The sequence below is a fragment of the Panthera onca genome, chromosome A2, assembly GCF_046562875.1.
Source record: "Panthera onca isolate mPanOnc1 chromosome A2, mPanOnc1 haplotype 2, whole genome shotgun sequence".
NCBI lineage: Eukaryota > Metazoa > Chordata > Mammalia > Carnivora > Felidae > Panthera > Panthera onca.
This window is the reverse complement of record NC_138340.1, coordinates 127280570-127303756: the sequence shown is the minus strand read 5'-3', so window position 1 is coordinate 127303756 and position 23187 is coordinate 127280570. Positions and strand designations below refer to the sequence as shown.

General features: G+C 39.6%; 1 protein-coding gene across 6 annotated transcripts in view; it reads left to right on the top strand.

Annotated features, from left to right (window-relative positions):
* Nucleotides 1–23187, top strand: part of ELMO1 (engulfment and cell motility 1) — a 545925-nt gene that overhangs the window by 132441 nt on the left and 390297 nt on the right. For all 6 annotated transcript variants that reach the window (XM_060633905.3, XM_060633903.3, XM_078440523.2 and 3 more), the window contains one exon: nt 482–554. In XM_060633905.3, coding sequence (XP_060489888.2) covers nt 482–554 — 73 coding nt within the window. The remainder of the gene's footprint in view (nt 1–481; nt 555–23187) is intronic.

The window sequence follows — 23187 nt, the reverse complement described above, 5'->3', positions numbered from 1 at the left end:
CTTGGAGTTTATTTAAGACCTGGGATACTTGATTGGAATGTTTCCATATGCAGCAAGCATAGTGATTAGGGATTGCAGAACAGAGACCATTGGAATATAACAATTATCAAAAATTTAAATTGCATTCATTTCTTCTGTGTTCCTCTTTCTGCTCCATTCCTTCAAAATGGGGGAGGAATATAACATTGTATTTAAACACCCCTGCCTCAAAGCCATAAAGATGAAATGCTTCAAGGTGAGCCACATTCCATCCACTAGGTGTGCAATAGGACCATGATGATCCACAGAGGAAATGATTGGTCAGGGCGATGCAAGGTGGGCTAATGTCATTCCAGTGTTAGGAAGCTCACTGGGGGGTGTGTTGGGTACTGGCCAAATTCCAAGTGTAGGGTGCTTCATCCTTCTAATTCTGTCACACTGTAAAAATGACAATGACCCAGTTTTTTTGTTTTTCTGATCAGTTTATGCTTATATTTTTAAGGTGGTCCCTTGCCAACCATGAGTACTTTGCACTGCAGCACGCCGATAGTTCCAACTTCTATATCACAGAAAAGGTAGGTCAACCACATTATTTAATCTGGGACACTTCTATTTAAAAAAATTAAAATATGACTGATATTTCCTGAGTTCAGGACTAGACTAGACCTGCTGATTTAAATTTTAAGCCTCTATCATCTGTAAAAATAGAGTGTGCAGAGCAAAGACTGCTACTTTAGTATGAACAAGGCAATAGTTAGCGTCTTCAGGAGTGAAGACCAGATAGGTTTCTGCATCACGTTTTAGCAACTACATTTGCCTTCTAACTGTGCATATACTAGTCATTCTTATTCCTTGGTTACAGTATTTATTTGATGTTTAATGACTCCTTTCTCAGACTGCTTTTTTTTTTTAAGAACAATCTCTTAAGTCCTGTTTAAAGTAGTGGAAACAATGGTAAGAAACCTTTTCAAAGGCGGCATTGTGTAGACACTGAGTATTCTGTGGCTCAGGGAACCTTGCATTCTTCGTGGGGGATTTTGGTTTTTTTTTTACTCTTTAAGAAGCTTGGAGGAGAAGGAGGGAGTGGTGAGGACTAACGTGGTTGTGGCAGCAAGTAAAAGCAATGTCTCCGAGAGATCCCTGACAGGAGAAGGGAAAACTAATATTTATTCAACACCTACTGTGTGCCAAGGAACTGGGCTAGGCACACTTACATCCGTTTGTGAGTTTCTTCCTCAAGAGTAACCTGTGTTGTAAACAGTATTGGCTTTGGTTCACAGATAAGAAACTGAACCACGAAAGTCCAATGGCTTGGCCAATATCTCACGAGTAGTAAATGATACAATCAAAAAATAAGTTTAGGTTTTTGTGCTTCAATCACTTTGCCTTTTGGGAATTTCTAGAAGAGCTTAGTGTTTAGTTAGTTTAATGAAGAATTCACTGAAATACATAGAGTCAATATTGTCCTCATGGAACTTTATAACCTTGTGGACTTGGTGGGGAGGAAAGGCTCAAGCCCCCTGAACAGTTTTCATGACAACAAGGTAGTCAGTTCTGGGACAGAAGTGAATACAAAGTGCTCTTAGAGGAGGGGGTTATTGGGTGACCTCAGGCTCCAGACTTTGTTCCTCCCAATCAGCAGTCCCTGGAGCGACCATCAGTTTACCTGTGAATCAAGTGGTTGTGCAAGGTGGAGGCTGTAACGAGGGTCCTGCAGTTACCGTGAGGGCTTGCTGTCCCCAGAGGAGTGTGTGTGTATGGGGGTTGGGGGCAGATGGTAATTCAGTCCAGCCCAGTAGGAGTATAGCCACAGACTTGGGAATGCTTCTCAGAAATTGCTTTGTTCTTCCCAGATGGACACTGGAATTTTCATAACTGATCGTGTTTTTCTCTTCCTACTAATTGACAGAAAGCTGAGAGTCAACAAGTGGACTAGATTTCCTGGCCTGTGTTATATTTAATTTTACTTGTTCCTTTGATGTGTTCTACAAACACTTAGTTTCCTGTCTTTATTTTCCCTTAGCTTCATTTTCTTACTATTTTTCATTGATTCTTTACTGATTTATATAATCTGCATGCTCTTCTTCGTGAGGTAAAGAGGGTATAAATAAGTAAGTTAAATGTTAGCAGTTAAACATATTGCTGTGGATATCTTTAAGCAGAATACGGTCTCATTTCATCTCGGTTCACCTTTTAAAGATAACTAAAATATTACAACTTTTAGGGTATTATCAGAAAAGATTGGATGGTTTCCTACTATTTGGAGCATAATACGAAAAAGTGTAAAAAGTATTGAGTGATATAATTATAGGGCGATAGAAGTTATAATGGATTTTTCAAATATCACCAATTAGTGGGCAGTGCTATCAGTTTTGTTAGTTGCAACAGCATAAAAAATGAGAATAGAATAGATCACATCACTTCACCTGTGTTGTTTGTTTTTTTTTTTAATGTTTTTATTTATTTTTGAGACAGAGAAATACCGAGCATGAGCAGGGGAGGGGCAGAGAGAGGGGGAAACACAGAATCTGAAGCGGGCTCCAGGCTCTGAGCTGTCAGCACAGAGCCTGACGTGGGGCTCGAACTCACGGAGTGTGAGATCATGACCTGAGCTGAAGTCGGACGCTTAACCGACTGAGCCACCCAGGCGCCCCTCACCTGTGTTGTTTGTAAATCCTTGTGTCGTACACACACATATACAGGACATGTGTATTGTGCTGTTTTTTTTTTTAACCTTGGGTTGTGGTAAACCACAGCCCAAAGTCACGGAATCACAATATCCCTGCATTTGGTTAATCTGTATTGACTTGTGTCCCCTGGTGGCTGTGCTGTAACCTGTCATCATTGGCAGGAGACCTCAGTGTACTGTAGATGATAGGATGAGATTCTCAGACTGTAGAACATACTCATTGCAAGGAGAACCTTTTAGAAATGGACATTTTCAGATCCCACCCCTAGAGACTCAGATTGAGCTGGCCTTGGATATGGCCTAGGATTTTGCAGTTTAAGAGCCTCCATGGAATTCTAATGGAAACCCTAGGACCACCTGGGGGGATATAGCTCTGGGGCTGTTTTTTGGTACCAGTACTGTGTGTACCACAGAAGTTATGCACTAAGTTTGACTTAGAAGTGTGTGTGCAGCCAATTCTTGGAATAATTTAAAAATTCATAAAATATTTATGCTTTTGTTCTAATGAAAATTAATGTATACACAGAAAATTCAAACCACTCAGAACAGTGGGAAAATTATTAAAATAAAAAAAATTTAATGTTTTATTTATTTTGGAGAGAGAGAGAGAGAGAGAGACAGACAGACAGACAGGCAGGCAAAGTACAAGTGGGCAGGGGCCCAGAGAGAGGGAGACACAGAACCCAAGCAGGCTCCAGGCTCTGAGCTGTCAGCACAGAGCCCAATGCTGGGCTTGAACTCGTGAACCGTGAGATCATGACCTGAGCTAAAGTTGGACGCTTAACCAACTGAGCCACCCAGGCACCCTGGGAAAATTGTTATTTTATCAGGCATCTTAGTTGTTTTTTAGAAAATCTTGTGTTGCCTGAGAACATTGTTAATGTTGAGTTTGAAAGGGACTGCCACCTATGTTTGTCATCCAGTCTGTCTGTCTTCAGGGGGCAGTAGCAGAGATTATTCTTTTATTAAGAGTTTAGGGAACGAGAAGACTCATCTTCCCAATCATCGCTCTTTGTTTGTAAATAGAATGTCATCACTCTTCCTCCTGCAGCTGTTAGTGGGCACAGCTGTGTGTGCATGTGATACAGAACTCACATGTCATGCACAGGGCAGGAGAGACCTTGGATCCTGGGTCACAGGCGCAAACCTGGGCTGCCTTCAGTCTGCTGTTAGGTTAGTGCAAATACTCCTATACATAGAGCCCATTTTCCATTTTAGCCTCATTTTGGTTACTTACAGCCCAGTGAGTTGTTAGGTAATATTTGCATTACCATGGTAACTGGTGACTAATTTTTGAAACTTGTACATGTTCTTCTTAGTTACTGATTTCCCCTTGCATATGAGGTGGTCTCCCCCCCTCTGCCAGAGATAAAATATCACCTGTAATTTGAAAGAAGAAAAATTCTCCAGGCTCGACAAGCTAATGCATTTTGTGACTGATGGACGGATGCTTGTAATTCTCTTCTAATATCCTCAGGAAGGCACCTCCCCTACTTTTCTCATGTTATCCAAGTGCATTTTTCCAAAATAGTCTCATTTGCTTATTGGGCCATTAACTTTGGTTTTTCAGTGGGAGAGAATATTATGTTGTTGAGCAGTGTTCAGCAAAAGCATAGCATAGAAATCCTTACAGAAAGTTAAGGTTTAGCTACTCACAAGCTCAAATTCTGCCCCAGAAATTTTTATATTTCAGGGTGATGTCCGAATGAAAGAGAGAGAGAGAGAAAGAGAGAGACAGAGGCAGGAAAAAATAAAAAATAAAAAGTGAATTGTGTATCTTTTTTCAGCTTTATTGGGGTATAATTGACAAAATTGTAAGATCTTTAAAGTACATGGTGATTTGACATATGTATACACTGTGTAAGGATTCTCCCCATCTAATTAATTAACACATCTATCACCTCACGTGCTTATTTATTTATTTGGTGGGAACATTTAAGTTCTGTTAGCAAATTCAAGTTATATTACACAGCATTATCGACTGTAGTCATCATATTTTGAATTAGATCTTTAGACCTTGTTCGTCTTATAGCTGAAAGTTTGTGTTGTTTTACCAGTCTCTCCCTATGTTTCCTGTCTCCTATCCAGCCCCGGAAACCACTTTTCCACTCTCTGTTTCTATGAGCTGGACTTAAGTGATACCATGGAGTATCAGTCTTTCTCTGTGTGATTTATCTTACTTAGCATAATGCCCTCAAGGTCCATCCATGTCCTTGCTAATGGCAAGATTTCCTCCTTTCTCATGGCTGAATAATATTCCACTGTGTATATGCCACATATTCTTTTATCCATTCATCCATCGGCAAACACTAAGGTTGTTTTTACACCATAGCTGTTGTGAATAATGTGGCAATGAACATGGAAGTGCAGATATCCCTTTGATAGCCTATTTTCATTTCCTTTGGATAAATATTCAAAAGTGGGGCTGTTCGTTAATATGATAGTTTTATTTCTGAAGAGTTGAGGAACCTCCATGCAGGTTTCCTTATTGGCTGTACCAATTTACATTCCCACCAACAGTGTATGAAGGTTCCGTTTTCTCCACATCCTGGCCAACACTTGTTTATTTATTTGATGATAGCCATTCTAACTGGTGTGAAGTGATATCTCATTATGGTTTTGATTTGCATTTCCCTGATAATGAATGATGTTGAGTACCTTTTCATGTACTTATTGGCCATCTGTGTGTCTTTGGGAAAATGTTCATTCAGTTTCTCTGCCCATTTTTAAGTGGGATTGTTTGTTTGTTTGTTTGTTTTTGCCATTGAGTTGTGTGAGTTCTTTATATATTTTGGGTATTAACCCCTTAACAGATGCAGGATTTGCAATTATTTTCTCCCTTTCCATGGGTGGCCTTTTCATTTTGTTGATGGTTTCCTTTACTATGAAGATTTTTAGTTAGACATATCCTACTTGTTTATTTTTGTGAATTGTGTGTTTAAGTACTCTGGTGGAATTTGTCTTCCAAAAAATTTTTATATAGAGAGACTGCTAATAAGCATTCTAGCTCATTATCCTCATTTCAGTCTGATGATGTGTGTGTTATTGTCTCCATTTTAGAACGAGGAAGGTGAGACCGAGAGAGAGGTTAAGCAACAGGTTGTATAGGTCATGCAGATGGGCAGTGGTTAAGCTGAGTCTTGGACCTGGGTGGGTCTTTCTTCAAAGCTTTCTAGGCCATCTCCTGGAAACATTCTGTCCCCACTGCCCAGGCCCTAATTTGTTTATGATTCTTTTCTGTGGACCCCAGACCACTGATCCTGATGGTAATTGCCTCACAAAAATACATACAGGAAGTTACAGCCAGCTTCTTGTGAGCATTTGTTACCAGCTTCAGTCTGTGGCTTCCTTATTCCCTAAAAGGGTAACTTGGAGGAAGTTGTAACAAGTAGTGTTCCACTCCCTAGAAATTAGCAGAGTACAGCTGACCCTTGAACAACAGGGGTTTGACCTACCCTGGTTCAGTTATACATAGATTTTTTTCAATAAATATAGTACAGTACTGTAAATGTATTTTCTTTATGATTTTCTTAACACCATTTTCTTTTCCCTAGCTTACTTTCTTGTAAGAACACAGTATATAACACATATAACATACACAATATGTGTTTCTCAGCTGTTTATGTTGTTGGTAAGGCTTCCAGTCAACAGTGAGCCATTGATAGTACAGTTTTGAGGGAGTCAAAAGTTATATGTGGATTTTTGACTGAGTTGGACATCAGTGCCTCTGACTCCTATGCTGTTAACCCCCTACTAAGACCTGTTTCAGAATGTCTGAAGTATAGTGATATACCTTGGTAGGATCTTATTTAGATTAATTCTTATTTTGTAGGAAGAGAGATGGCCAAGCCTCATCTGGGCTCTCTTAGCCAAGCTGGCTGCAACAACCTTTGGGAAGGAAATGGGGTCATTTGTGGGGCATCCCTTTTTATGCCATTCTCACTTCCCAGATGCTCTTGGTTCTCAAAGGCCTTGAGCCTCCCAGAACCTGGGTAGATAAGGATTGTGTCCCTGGGACTTGTATATTCTACTCGGTCAGGAGATCACTCAGTTAACCATGTGGAATTCACTTCAACTGTCATGCTTTGAGTACTGGGCTCCACAAAGGGCCTAGTGAGAAGAATATGTTCCATTCTCTGCATTCGTGATCTCACTCTCTAGTGGGGGGACATAGTCTTGAAATGGGCACAGGTTTTAAGGAAGGAGAGGAAAGAACCGAATAATTATAGGAGGGAGGAGGTCACCAAATGGGTCTTTGAGCAGGCTAACTATGTCTGATCTGAATTTGGGAAATATATTCATTTAAAGACCACACTCTTTTTGTGAGTTTTAGCATCCTGGCAGGCCAGTTCAGGAGTGCTCTGGTGGGGGGAACAACTACCATGAACATTTGTTGGATGCTTGCTCTGTGGCAAGCTGTCTGCTAAGCGCTTCGCATGAACTATTTGTCTTATTAAATCTTCATGGAAAGCCTGTGAACCGGGTTTTATTGTTACATGTTCCATTTTACAGAGGGCACCGCTGAGGGTCAGGGGTGTAAGGAAGTAGGCTGGGATTGGACCCAGGAAGTCTGACTCAAGAGCCAGTGTCCCACACTCTTGGGCTGTGCTGTGAGGCAGGCATTTCGGCACGCCTCATCATGCCGTACCAGAAATGGGAGACATACCAGTTCTGGTGCTGGAGATGAAAATAGATTCTTTCATCATCTTCTTTTGCCTCCCTAGTTTCCTCTGCTGAAAGTCCTCATTCTACCAGCTCTTGACCTCCTGAAAGCCCTTGACTCGACATACATCCTTGACCCAATAACCCAATTTGATCAGCATTGTTGAGCCAAGTAGTTTGCTTTAAAACTTCTGCAGAGGTACACACATCACCAGTAGAGCCTCTTTTCCATTTGGAGCAAAGCTAGTGAGTCCAGGGGAATTGGCTTCATCTCTGTATGGGAGGGTCAGCTTTGTGCAGAGATGGTGGATGACACCTCTGAACTGGGTCGGCTAACACAGGGGTACGCGTCTCCGTCGGTCGCTACAGAAAATGAGAATAGGAGTGTCCTGTGGCTGGCTCAAGATCGCTGTAATCAAAACAGTTCAAATTTGTGCATATGCCTTGGGTAATTTTTTTTCAAACGTGCCCTTTTTTGTACGGTGGATGTAGGCTGTCTAATAGAGAGCAGGGGCATTTTTGTTAACCACATCTTTCTCTGTTCTGGGTTGGTGTCCTGAAGCACAAGACATCTCACGTCAACCTGGCTCATCTTCTAAAAGTGGCTAAAATCTTGTGGGGTTGGAGGTATTTCTGAGAAAAGATTGGGGAACTTTCTTCTATTTTAGGTATAATGTGAAAGTGCAAAACTTTTGGATGATAAGATTATAGGACAATAGAATTAATAGTAGGGGTTTTCAAACTGTAGATCATCCCTCATTAGTGGGAGTTACATCATTTTAGTCAATTGAAAGAGCTTTAAGAATGGACTGTAATAGAGAACAAAAATAACAGTCTGTTGCATGTGTTGTTTTGCTTCTCATACATTCATAAAATACATGTATAGTCTTAGTTTTGCCTTGGCTTGGGGGCAGAAGTGTTGGAGAGTCACTGAAGATCATTACAAGGGAGGGTTCGCTAGGGAGAATAAATACAAGGCTGTATGTGAATTAGTTTAAGGAAGCCTCACGATTGGAGTGTGTTCTTCCCTGAAGAAAGTGTCACGCATCCACAGACCACCACCAACACTGCCACCAAACAATATACAAAGCAAACTGAGGCATGTCTTTTCCTGGGGAGCTGTCCTGCCCCTGGTTCCTGGGCAGGAACCAGACGGCAGCTCTATGGCCTGGTGCCCTGTGTCCTTTCCCTATTGTCACAGAGCCAACGGCACCACGAGCTGACACATTATCCTAGGTGGGCCCCCCATACTCTCTTCTGGGAATCTGAAATTCAGGGGTGAGTTGGGTGGTGGTGTTTGCCAGAACAGACAGTCATATGGAATCACATCTGATGGCAGATAAATCATCCCGCAAGTCAAATAGTTGGTAGAGCAAGCTGTAAGTGCACTGAGTAAAACCAGCCTGCAGGAAGGATTGAGGTAAGTGGGAATGAAGGCCCCCCGAGGGAGTCAGCAGCGGTGGAGAGGGAGAAGCTCCCATCCTGATTTCCCTCTCTGCTTTCTGTGTCCTGTCTTTGCACCCCTGAGAGAGGACCTGCCGGGGCTTTTCAGTCCCACCCCTTTACTTAAACCACTTTATGTTGGTCTTGGTTACTCTTGATCAAAGAACTTTCACGGGGATAGGCATTTTAATTTGAGCAAACCAGAGCCCAGGAATGTTGTAAATTTCCTGACCCAGCCACATTCCCTTTTCTGCCGACTACGGTACAAGATTCTGGATTTGTTCAACAGAAGCCACTGTCACCACCTCTGCAAGCTGCCCTCTGCCAGGTGTGACTGGCGCGGGCCCCCACCTGCAGACCTGAGCCAGTGCCCCAGGACCGGGTCTCAGCAGGCAGGAATGCAAAGAAAAATGTTCCTGCTTTTCCCCTTGCCCTGTCCGCTCAGCTCTCCTGGGGTTCCTGACTCTAAGCATTTCTTCCGTGCTGCCCCTTTGCTCTCTCCCGTGCCTTTCTCACAACCTGCTGCCTGCTGTGGCCTTGTTAAAGACTCTACGTTCACATGTGCCTTGCTGCTGAGTTCTCCCTTTTTTTTAACTTGTGATTGAACCTGACTTTTATTATGGACGCTCCTTGCCCTGATGGCTGCTGGAATGCCTGTCACCAGCTTTTGGAAAGCACTGGACTCTCCTAGATAGGCTACTTGTACTGGATCTGCCAGCTTATAACCCAGGGCTGTCAAGCAGAAACAGCCATGCCAGGAGGAAAAAAAACAAAACAAAACTATGCATGCGTATGTTCGATAAAAGAAACTTGTATGGACTTCCCGGATGTGCCAGGCACTGTGTTGAGCCCAAGATAGTTCCAACCTTCGTGATTCTCAAAGTCCAGGAGGGAAGAAAGACAAATAAATATTTAGTCCAAATTAGCCAGTTATAATTGTTAAGTGTCACAAAGGACAAATGTAAGCATCCAGACCTAATTAAGCCTGGAGCAGGTGACATTTAAGCAGATATCTAAGACAAGGGTGCAGGGGGAGGCCCTTGAAATGGGCAAAATGTGGCTAGAGAGTTTTGCATAAGCCTCAATTCTCAAGGCCTTGTAAGGCCGTATTAAAGATGTTAAATTTTATTCTAAGGGCATTGGGGAGCCTTATGGTTCTAAGCTAAACCATAAATGACTACAGACTTCCCTGTGATTAGTCTGAATGTATCATACTGGAAGAGTGGTCAGCCTATGCTAGAAATGATCAGAAAACCATTTACTATGGAGAGGAAGGAAATGCAAGGGTATTTTGAAATAGATCTAGGGATTGACATCAAATGCTGGGTAGCTCTCTTGATTCCAAGGAGAAAATAGGACCAGATAAGAATCTTCTTGAAATGTCTGCCTTCAAAAAGCTTGCCACAGGGGCGTCTGGGTGGCTCAGTCAGTTAAGTATCCAACTCTTGATTTTGGCCCAAGTCACGATCTTATGGTTCGTGGGTTTGAGCCCTGCATCAGGCTCTGTGCTGACAGTGTGGAGCCTGCTAGGGATTCTCTCCCCGCCCCCCCCCCCCCCCCCCCCCGTTCTGATCCCCACTTGTGCTCTATCTCTCTCAAAATAAATAATAACTAAACTAAAAAAAAAAAGCTTGCTTTGTATTAACCTCCTTGATATCTTGGCTAAGGTTAATAATAACATATTGCAGTTAAATTGAACTGCTCTCTTTATTTATTTCCACAGTGCTGTCTTCTTGATAAATTTGTTGATTTGCACAGCCAGATAAAATGTTAATATAATTATCTGACTAACATACTCAATTTTAACATCCCTTTTGGGTACTCCTAATATAGAACATAAAACATTTTCTAACTTACATTCATAGGAAAATAAGTAGAAAAAAATCTTAATATTTCCTGTAGATTGGGGCATAGGAGTGAAAGAGGGAGAAATCTATTTGCTCAGATTTGACATTTAAGCATGTGATGGGATGAAAAAGATAAGTCCCTGATTTCATAGAGTTTTCAGTCTAGAGATAAACTAGACAGATACCAATTGATGATGGATGAGGGTCATGTTTGAAAAGATTATTGGGAATATGATTTTTGAATCAGTTAGGTTTATAATTTGATCCTCTGTGGACCTATGTGATTCAGTGCACATTTAAAAAATCTGTTAAGTAGAATCTGAACTCTTATGCTTTATTTTTTTTATTTTTTTATTAAAAAAAAAATTTTTTTTTAACGTTTATTTATTTTTGAGACAGAGAGAGACAGAGCATGAACAGGGGAGGGGCAGAGAGAGAGGGAGACACAGAATCCGAAACAGGCTCCAGGCTCTGTGCTGTCAGCACAGAGCCCGACGCGGGGCTCGAACTCACGGACCGTGAGATCATGACCTGAGCCGAAGTCGGACGCTTAACCGACCAAGCCACCCAGGTGCCCCATCTTATGCTTTATTTTTTTAACATCTGACTCATACACCATAAAATCTGCCCAGTTACTGTATATACTGCAATGGTTTTAGTGTATTTATAATATAATATGTAGTGTTTTACTTTTTAGATAGTAAGTCTGTGTCATGTCCACCTGGGGTACTTTCATTTTCCAAAACAACAGCTCTCAGATTTAAATGCAGATCACGTGTCAAATCTAGAGGTTTAGATTCCGTAGATGAGGGCTGGGGTTCGAGCATTTTTAACAAGGCTGTTGGTCATGATTTCACACTACCACTAGAAGTGTGAGCAGGTTCTGGATCTTTCCCCTTATTCCTGCGTATGATGAAAATCCACATGATGAAATCTTATTGGCCTGTAGGCCTGGGTGCTCCCTGAACTGGAGGCATCATTTTACTGTTGCTGAGAGAGCATGAGGTCCAATTTCTTACTTATTTAACCTGGCCATCAAGGCGTGTCACATTTTCAGTGTTGCTTGTTTGTCTTGTTTTCTCAACTTCAGACAACCTGCCTGAATAAACTCTAAATAAACCTTGCTTCTGGAATTCAGTCCTGTTCTTCCTCCCGCCCCTTCCTCCTATTATCGTGTTTCAGGTACAGGACTAGGTGCTTTGGATAAAGACACAAAATAACATACTCTTTGCTTCTGGGGAGATGAATTTTCGCAACAAACACACACTGAAAGCAGTCTTATTAAAATAACTGCCATTTCAGGACAGCTGACCTCTTCTCCCTACCAATCCTAAATTGTTTGAGCTGGAAGAAACCTTGGCTATTTGCCTGAAAGAATCTTAACCCCAGTTCTGGAGATTAGTTTCTTAATTCAGTCTTCTTGTAAATTTCTTCCCATCTTTACTGCTTTCAGAATCATTGTTTCTTTAGTTATTGTCTGGTAGTTTCATTTGTAGAGAATCAGAACCTGCATGTCTTTGCTGTTGCCTTGAAATGATGTTTAACTATTTGTGTGCTAATTTGTATTTTCTTCTCCATGGGATTCGGAACACCTTGCAATCAAAAACTGTGTTCCACCTCTAGACCCCTCTTACAGTGTCTCACCTGGTTTCTTGAACAAAAAAGAAATAGGTGTTTGAGGACTGTTTGTTGATTTAATGTGATGCAGTTTTCTCTGTAAGATAGAAAGTACAATTAGTCTCTTAATAAATATGTATGATGTTGGTTAATTCAATTAACAGAATAGGCACATGCACTTTCAGATTATTCACCATGGAGGAATTGTAGAGTGAATAAATGAATCTTAATGCTTTTCTAAGAGTCTTAAATCAATGTTAAAAAGTTGAGGTTGGCTTTTTGTCCCCCACAGCTTATTAATTATCTCTCTAAAATAAGTACACTATATATATTCACACACACACACACACACACACACACACACACACACACATCTGAATTTGATATTCACACATTGCTGAATATCAATTAAAATTTTTAAGGGTTCATGAAGTCTCATAATAATTAAATCAGTTCTATGGATTGAAGTACTCCCTATTTGGAATAAATGACCTATTCCTGAGAACATGGTCAGCTTTAGGAATTTATCTCTAGTTCACTGCAATTGCCATGGGGAGGGAAAAATAAGAGCCCCCCTGTACCTTACAGTATACAAGTAAATCATTATTATGCAGATAATCAGACAGTAATATAATTTTAGTCAGCATTATCATTTTTATTTTCATTATAGCAAATTACAACCTCTAAGAATCAAACTATACTTATGAAAGATAATTTACCCCAAATTATGTGATTGTTCAATTCTGAGAAAGTGTATTTTACTTTATTTCACCCTGGGGATCTATTAATATTCATGTGGCTCACCTATCATAAGTTCTTCACTTTAGTCAATTGACTCTAAAGAAGCAGTAGTCACAGGAGAGCAGAGAGAATTCTAGGCTTAAATAAATGAATGCTTCAGACTTTCCGTGAAGGAAAACATGGGCCATGGCTTAGAAACTTTGTTGGCATTCTCTACCCCACCCCCACACACTCTTTTTCATTACATGAAGGAGAAGTTTATGATAGTCACACTCCACTGTGGTGACCCATTTTCCAATAACCAGTGAACAACTGAATGCAGCTGTTTGCAGTTGGCTTTACATGTACATATGGTGAAAACATGTCACCAAGAACAGAGGTTGGAGCCAGAATTTTGACCAAAACAAAAAACGCTTTGAAATAATGTCATTTTGTGTTGGCTTGTGTTTTGGTCCTTTTAGGCTGTTATAATTTTATTTCTCACAGTTTTATTTCTCACAATTCTGGAAACAAGAAGTCCAAGACGGAGGTGCTGGCAGATTTGGTGTCTGGAGAGGGCCTGCTTCTTGGTTCAGAGGTGGTCATCTTTTCACTGTGCCCTCAACATAGCAGAAGGGAGAGAAAGCTCCAGAGGGTCTCTTTTTATAAGGGCACTAATCCCATTCGTGAGGGCTTTACCCTCATGACCTAATCACCTCCTAAAGGTCTCACCTTCTAATATCATCATATTGGGCATTAGGATTCAACAAACAAATTTGGGAGACAGAAGCATTCACTCTGTAGTAGTATCTTGCCACATGTGAACCAACACTTTTTTATAATTACTCCCCAGACCTTACATTTTGAATTTCTCCAAGTCAGGAACCAAAAGATTATTAATATTATTAACATTTACTTTATTTAGGTGGCGCATGGGTGGCTCAGTCAGTTAAGCATCCAACTCTCGATCTTGGCTCAGGTCAGGGTCTCATGGTTCGTGAGTTCCAAGCCATGCATCAGGCTCTGTGCTGACAGTGCAGAGCCTGCTGGATTCTCTCTCTCTTCCTCTTTCTCTGTGCCCTTCCCCCAGTCACGCTCTTTCTCTCTCTCTCTCAAATATATAGACTTAAAAAAAATTCTACTAAAGAACATACTAGATTTTTCCCAGTTCAGTAGATGAAGACAGAAGGCCGGGGTTGAGCTATGGGCAAGATGATGGCCCTATGGCACACCTGGGTGTTTGATTCCTGTGATGTTATTTAGGATGAAGTGGTAGGTACTGCTTGGCTTCCCTCAGCCCTTCCTCAGCCCATCAAGCTCAACTTATTAAAATTGGAATACACACACAATCACACACACCCACACATGTGTATGTACTCCTCAGACCGTCCGGACCTTCCTCACGAGCTATGCAGCCCTGGGATTGGGCTTTGGCCAGCCACTGCCTGTTCTGGGAATGTCATCTCACCTCTATCCTGGTATTTTGTTCTCAGTGACTCAAACTAAATCGGCAGTAGACTTTCTGAAGTTTTCTGTAAAAACATTTTTTTGGGTGGTTTTAGAATTTCCTAATTAGAGTTTGGGAATTGGATGGGAGCTATCATTTTAAATCATTTGGTGCTTTTCCTCTAGGGAAGACTTGGAAGAATATATACTTATTTCAGGATGAAGAAAAAAAAAAAGCCAGTCTAAGTTGAGTCACATAAATGAGAGGGCGCAGGAGAGAGGAGGTACTGACTGCCATCGGAATTACTCAGATGTCAGTGGTTTTATGACATGTTATTTAATGTTTACCACTGACTGTTGGATAGAGGCTATCATGGTGATTACACAGGCAGCTAACTTTTTTTTGCTTAGGCTCCCTAGCTTGGGTTTGGTAAGATAGGACTGCTTCTAGAATTGCAGGCAAAGATAAATGCCAGAGGTCATGATAATTCCATGTTCTCTAGTTTAGTTATTAAACCGATGAATAGGTTGACTCAAGTACTCAAACATTTAACTGTGTCATGCTCAGATACAGAATGAGTGACACACTCTGAAGGCAGGCACTTGTTTACCAAGAATGGCCCTAGAAACATTAGAATACTCCTAAACAAAACTAACAATAGTAAAAAACAAAACCAGTTATCAGTGGAGGAAAACAGTTCTGAGAAAGGCTCTGTGATTCTTACAATGTGTTCCAAAGCCAGCAACTTAACTGCAGATTTCCTAAGCACAATCTCATTCATGGTTTTTTTTTTTTTTTTCTTTCAGAAATGAGGTTATTTTTGTCTAGCTATTAGACTACATTTTCTCAAAGTTTTAGGCTGGAAACAATATAGACATCATGTGTTTGTGTCAAAGGATAAAAGATTCATGAAACAGGGGCGCCTGGGTGGCTTAGCTCGTTAAGTGTCTGATGCTTGATCTTTGCTCCAGTCTTGATCACAGGGTCATGAATTCAAGCCCTGCATCAGGCCCTGCGCTGGGTATGAAGCCTACTTAGGGAAAAAAAAAAAAAAAAAAAAAAAAAAGATTAATGTAACAATAGTCACTTATACTATTTGGAAAGCCTTTAAAAAATTTATTTTTAATGTTTATTTTTGAGAGAGAGAGACACACACTCAGAGCGTGAGTGGGGGAGGAGCAGAGAGAGAAGGAGACACAGAATCTGAAGCAGGCTATCAGCACAGAGCCCAATGCAGGACTCGAACTCCCAAACCGTGAGATCATGACCTGAGCTGAAGTTGGATGCGTAACTGACTGAGCCACCCAGGCATCCCCGGAAAGCCTTTTTTTTTTTTTTTTTTTTTTTTTGTTATTTTTAGTATGTTATTTTCTGTATTATTTTATATTTTTAAAATGTTTGGGAAGACCTATCAGGATGAATTCATGACTATTAATGGTTGTGATCCACAGTTTGAAAAACATTTTATTACAAGGTCCCAGACACAGATTTCCTCATCTTTTAATCTCAATGTCTAGAACAGTGCTCAGTAGATATTTGTTTCATGAAAAATGACTACCCACTAGAACAGTAAGTCAGTGACCCAAGGGCAGACTTAAGGGGTAGGCATGAAACAAAGATCAAAAGAAAAAAGAGAAATAAAAAAAAAAAAAAGGGAAGAAAGTTTGGTAGACAGACTGGAGAGAGCAAAGAGATTTTAATCTCCACCTCTTTGCAGTTGTTTTCTGGATGTGACACTGGGTGACATAAGGGTTCTAGATTGCCCACTCTTTCCACTGTGATCAGAGTTAAGTTACGGTAATAATTATTGCGTGACCTTTTTTTTTTTTTTATCTCCATTGTTCCAGCTGTCTATTGTTGCTTCAAAAAACACCCGAAACATAGTAACATAAAACAAAAACCCATTATCAGTGGAAATGATTAGTTATACTCATTAATAATCTGGGTCGGGGATTTGAACATGGCAAAGCAAGGTTGATGGCTTGTAATTCATTGCTTGGAGTCTCATTTGGAAGGACACAAATATCTGGGAGATGGAATCATTTGGAAGCTTCTTCACTGGTCTGTTTGGCTTCTGGATTGGAATGACTCAAAGGGTGGGCACCCATCAGCTGGGACCATAAACTGAAGTGCCTACATGTGGCCTTTGCATGTGGCTTGGGCTTCCTTGCAGCATGTAGCAGTGTTCTGAGAAGCTCCCTGCGACGGTACTTCCTAAGAGCCAGTGTTTCAAGAGAGCCAAGCAGGAGCTGCATGGCTTTTGATGACCTAGCCTCAGAAGTTCTCTGGAATCTTCTGCTATACTCTTTTGCTTGAAGCAGTCATAAGCCTGCCCACAATCAAGAGAAGAGGACAAGGGACCACCCTCTCTATAGAAGGAGTGGCAGAGAACTCTGGGGCTTTTTCATGAAACCACCGTATGCAACATCTCTTTAGCTTTCTCTTTCAGGGAAGAGCTGTGAGACAGGTTTCCTACTTTCCAGAGATTATCCAAAGATTAAAATGTGTTTTTTCACTTTTGCTAGATTTCAACTGCTTAAGCTAAGAGGAAGAAGAAAATATAAAAGAAGAAAAGTAGAAGAAAGTTCACATCATTAAAACATACAGTAGCAATGAGACAATTTCCACTTCGATAAAGGATACAAGAGGCGAAAAGATCTGTTGCTTCTCTTTTTTGAGGATGGAGGGGGGACAGTGATTGTATAAATTGAGAAAGTGTTCACAGGAAAATAGAGGGAATTTATTAGGCACTTTGATATTTACTCCTTCTTCTGAGAATAATTTTGGGGGAAATTGGTTCACTTCCTTTACCACACCTAAAGTTTCAAGTCCAAATACAAAAGTGAGCATTTTGTTACATCAACTGCACTTGTAAACCAGTAAGTAACCACTCTTCATTTTTCAAAGACGATCATGAAGTTGGTGCTGTAGCTACAGAGAAAGATCTGAAAGAGACCTGGTGGGTTAATTGCAGTGCTGTCGAATCTCTGGTACTGATAGAGGTCAAGTTAACCTTGGCTATCAAGCACACTTGTCATTTCTCACTCCTGTCGGAGGGGGGGAAACCCCAACCAAAACATAAGTTTAAAAATGATTCATTATGACCTTATTTAAGATTTTGCATTTCATTAAGAGATGACTAGGAAGGGATAGCTTCCTCTTACATTATGGTTTTTAAAAATGTATTTCTTCCCTTTTGCCATTCTTTCTTTGCTCCCTGACTTTTATTTTTCCCTCCTGTGATCCTGTTTCTTCCTGCTGATTTTTCCTTTCTGTCTCTCTGTGACTTCATTTTTCTTTCACTCTATCTTTCCTCACTATCATCTTTAGGTTATTAGCCATCTTTTAAAAAAAAGTCTCTTCCCGGGCTCTGTTCATCTACTTTTCTTTCTTTTCCCCTGTGTTCAGATGCCTTATCTCTTGTAACTTCAGACTTGCAAGCATTGTAGGTTTAGGTTTTTAGATATATAAAAAAAAAATAATGAGGTGCCACTTTACTAATTTAGTGTAACTTATATAAAAGTCTTTTCTCAGTATTTGCTGCTCCTAAGCAAGCTGATATGAAGTAATCAAATTTCATTTACAAAATTTACACAAATAAGGTAAGCACATTGGAGACATATTAAAAAAAGAAGAGTCAAAATTGTTTAAATGATCACAATCCTGTTACTTAGAGAAAACTAACATTTCAGGATACATATTTGAGTTTGGATACATATTTGTTCTTGCAAAATGAGATCATAGCATACACATTTTTTCATAACTTGCATTTTTTTAAATTTGAGAGGTAGACAGCACTAGTTAGGGGAGAGGGGCAGAAGGAGAGAGAATCTTAAGCAAGCTCCACGCACAGTGTGGAGCCTGATGCAGGGCTCGATCCCACATTGAGATAACCACCTGAGCCGAAATCAAGAATCCATCACTCAACTGACTGAGCTACCCGGGTGCCCCAGCATAATTTACATTTTAACGTAATACATACTGGACATCTTAACATGTTAGTTAATATACTCTGCCTATTTCATTGTGTACTGAAGAATAAAAGGCTTAATACTAGCAAGACAATATGTAAGTCACCTAGCTATGGTCATCCCTCAGTGAGTCATATTTTCTATTTATTTGTCAAACTTTCTTCATGGCTGAAAGTATTCAACTCAGTTTTAAAATCAGTTCTTTTTGTTTGGACTTTTTACTTGCCTTTTTTCTCTTCTGTTCTATTTTTTTCTTTTGTTTTTAATGTTTTACTAATCTTAGAGAGGAGCACAAGCAGGGGAGTGGCAGAGAGAGAGAGGGAGACACAGAATCTGAAGCAGGGTCCAGGCTCTGAGCTGTCCACACAGAGCCCGACATGGGGCTTGAACTCACGAACCGTGAGATCATCACCTGAGCCAAAGTCAGATGCTTCACTGACTGAGCCACACAGATGCCCCTCTCTCTTTTGGTTTTTTAAAACAATACAATAGCGTCCATTCTTTAACCTGAGGCTTTTTGTGATTTTTTTCACTGTTTCCTTAGAAAATAGAAGTTTAATGATGAGTCAAAGAAACGGGGTCATCCTGGCTTATACAGTCACCATTTGTTAAGGACCCCCTAGGCACCAGGCACTTTAATGGATGATTTCATTTAAGCATTTAGGGCTCACAGAAGCCTTAGGGGTTTTGGAGTTTTAGGTTGCAGAGCTTCTGGCGGTGAATTTTGGAATTGAAATGAAGATCTTCTGTATTATTATGAAGAAAGTTCCATTTCAGGGGTTTTCAGAGGTGGTTCAGGAATTGCAGATGTATTTAGTTTATACAGCCTTTTAAAATATTATTTTGAGTTCTTTAAACATAAGTAAAAGAATCAACAGAAACTGTAATAAGAGCTTCATCATTATTAAGGTGCCAGGTTAAGTTGACTTTAAACAGACATCAATATGAAGCATTTCATTTCCTCCATCCCTGTGCATATATTTACACTGCTTATAAATGTGTCATTGACTGGGAAGATTGTACTGTTTTATTTTAAATCAGGCACGAATCCATCCATTCAAGCAAAATCATTAAGCAGGTTTACTGCTGCTGCACCTGTGTGCTGGCCCACATAGATCAGGGGTGGTTCAGATATATTGGCTTAGGAGCATGGCTGGTGTCCAGTAACAGGTGAAAATCTAATTTGATTCCTTTCTGTGAGTTTTGGATTTTTTTTTTTTTTTTTGGTCTGAATTTGAATATTTATCAGGAATGAGAGTTGAGATTAGATGTTAGTTATATAGATTTGAAAGAAAAGGTGTCCCATTGTACCTTTTCCAAGAATCCTTAGATTTCGAGTTAGGCTCTCAAAACATTTACCACTGACAGGTACATACGTGTGTGTGTGTGGTTGGCAGCATCCAAGGTGGCACCCAAGATACCCACCCCCTAGTGTTACATGCCCAGTATAATTCTCTCTCTTTGAATATGGTCTGGATCTGTGGATATGATGGGATGTCACTTCTGTGATTATCTCATACTGTATGTTCCAAGGCATTTGCATATGCAGTTAAGGTCCTTAATCACTTGACTTTGGGTTAATCAAAAGGGCGATTATCTTTGTGGGCCTGACCTAATTAGAGGGGCCCTTTAAGAGAAGCTAAAGCATTATAGAGATGCTCTCCTATTGTCCCTGAGAAGGAGAAAATTGTCATGTTATGGAAAAGGCTCCAGGATAAGGATGGGAGGAGAGCAACCCCTTGGAGTTGAGCATGGTTCCTTGTCAATAGCTAGCTTAAAAATGGAGGGAAGAGGGATCTTAGTCATACACAAGGAAACAAATTCATCAACAGTTGGAATGAACTTGACAGAGGCCTCTGAATTCCAAATTAGGATTCAGCCAACCAGCATCTTGATTTCAGCCCTGAAAAACCCAAGTAAAGGACCTAGCTAAAACGTTCTAGATTCCTGACCCATAGAAACTGTGACATTACACATTGTGTTGTCTTAAGCTTCTAAGGTTGTGATAATTTGTTACATAGCAGTAGAAAACTTGTACACGTGGAAATGCATCCAGATTTTCTCCACAGTGAGTAAGATAATAAAACACAAAGTAAATTGAATGTGGAAGCTTGTTATATTATTGTGATAATCATCCACAATACCAGATATTGAATTTTTATGTTACTATAAAAGCTTCCTTAATTCCTACTGATGACCTTGATAAAATACACATTTACAAACTTGAGCTCATAAAACATGTTAATATTAATACACTGCCTCTTTGTCTAGTTTAGGTTCTGAGGCATCATCTGAGGGATTTTTTTTATCCCCTTTTTTAGAACAAAAGCATTTCATTATTTGAAAACCACTGGCTTGACTAATAGGCACTTTTTAAAAAGACTGCATTTTGGTTGTTTTAAGAATGTAACTGTTGGCAGGGAAAAGAAGAACAAGATTGTGCAAGGCTAATTTATAGTCAGCACATTGTTTTTAAATATATGCTTATATCTTTAATTATTCCCTCATTACAGAGTAATGTATAGATGTAAGAAATCCAGCCACTGCTTTTGACTCAGACCAATGAATTTTAGACTAGTGATATTATTGTCAAGCAGAAATCATTTAAATAGTAATTTAAAACTTTTTAATCATGCCATATTTCAAACATATCAAAAAAGCACAGGAAATGATATAACTGACACCCATATACTCAATCATCTAGATGTTAATAGATATTAACATTTTGCCTATTGATTCAGATTATCTTTAAAAAAAAAAGCTAGTCTGGCTTAAGCCCTACTCTGTCATTTTTCCTGTTTCTCTTTCTATTCCTCTCTCCCCAGAGGTAAGTACTAGCCTGAGATTGATGTACATTATCCTCATGAATGTTTTATAGGTTTTCTACATATTTATGTTTTCGTGAATAATATAGAGAATTGTTTAGCATTTTAAAATTGAAGTTACTGCTATCATACTGTAGGTAATATTTTCCAATTTAAGTTTCTCATCCAAAGTTATATTTTTGAGATGAATTATGCATAATACCCCATGGCATGAATAAAACCCAGCTGATAAGCAGTTGTTTCCCCAATTTTGGTATCACAAATAGTTCTGTAATGAATATTCTTGTACATGTATTCATGTGCCCTCACTTGAAAGTTTCTCCACTACAGAATGTAGAAAGCCTTTGGGTTGCAGGGTGCGCCCCGATTCAGCCTTACCAGAAATTGCCCAACGACCTTCAGCCGGCCTAGTGCCACCCATAACGTAGAGTTCGTATTCCCGCCTTCCTAACCAGTGCTTGCTGTCACAGTCTTTTTAGCCAAGTGGATGGGGATGCTGGGCGGCTTCTTGTGGTTTTAATTACTATTTCCCTAACTGCTGAGGCTGAGCATATTTCCTATGTTTATTATCTCTTCAGATTTCCCTTTTACAAACTGCCTGTCCAGTCTTTGTCCAGCAGTGGGAGCAGAGTGTTGTACTTTCATTGACTGACAGGAGTTCTTTATCGGAAGTGGACACAAGTTCTTTTTTCTATAGCTCCGCTTAGTCCATAGCTTTTTGTTAACTTTCCTGTGGTGTCTATTGTTAAAAATAAGTTAAATATTCATTTTAAGATGATTAAATTGATCTCCTCCCCCCCACCTTTAATATCTGGGCTTCCCATGTCTTGTTTAAAAGCACTTTCTCTAGCCATATGTCATAAAGGTATTCTTTTGTGTTTTCTTTCGAAAGCTATGAAGTCTTGATTTTTATATAGGTAATTAATCAATTTTGAAAGTGTGTGTGTGTGTGTGTGTGTGTGTGTGTGTGTGTGTGTGTGTGCATGCGCGCATGCACATGCATTAGGCAGGGCTCTAATTTTCTCTTTTTTGTCCTAGCACCATTTGTTGACTAATTCATTGCCCTTCTTCCCATCCCCATGATTCTGCTTCTGATCATCGCTTCTGTTGTGAGTCAAGTTTTCTCGAGTATAGGTATCTTTGTGGCTTTTTGGTTCTTTACCACACACCTTCGATCACTTACAACTTGGTAACAAAACTTGATACCAGGAGAATGAACCTGTCTTCTTTTTCTTTATCAAAATTATCCTTCCCAGTCCATACTGTGCCATTTATATGTATTTTAGCATCAGCTTGTCAAATCCTGTTAGGATTTTAATTAGCATTGAACTAATTTATGGATTAATTTTGGGGAAAATTGCTTTCTTTATGGTATTTTTCTATTTCATCCATGAAAACGATTTATCTTCATTTATTAATTCATTAGAATGTTCTTTGACATTTTCCAATGAAAGTCTTATAAATTTTTTTCAATTAAATTTAGTAGACATTTAGTGTACATTTAGTAAAATGTATGCCTAAGACCTCATGTATCCATCATAAGTTATATCTGTGTTTATGCACTTTCATTGTTTATAGCTATTTATGTATTATATATTGGGCATTTGCTGTTTACAAGTCATTCTGTTGAGTTTAATTAATTTCTACAAACATTGGCATGTATTTATCAGTTAGTGTATTTCCCATTTTTTTTTTAATAAACAAAATTAAGTGTCCGAGAAAGGAGGTAACTTGAATATGATTGTCTATGACTAATTGTACAGCCTGGATTTTATCTCAGTTTTATTTATACCTTTACCTTTTGCTAAAAGCCATGTTGTAAATGGCTTTTTAAATCAGCTGCTGTTTCTATGATATATGTCATCTTATTTCACAGGATCTTTTTATAGTAAAAAACCCAAAACCTTGTTATCAAGTCTCTATGTGAAAAAGGCATTTATTTAATTCACCAAGTAGTTGTCCCTTCATACCAATTAGTTTGTTCATC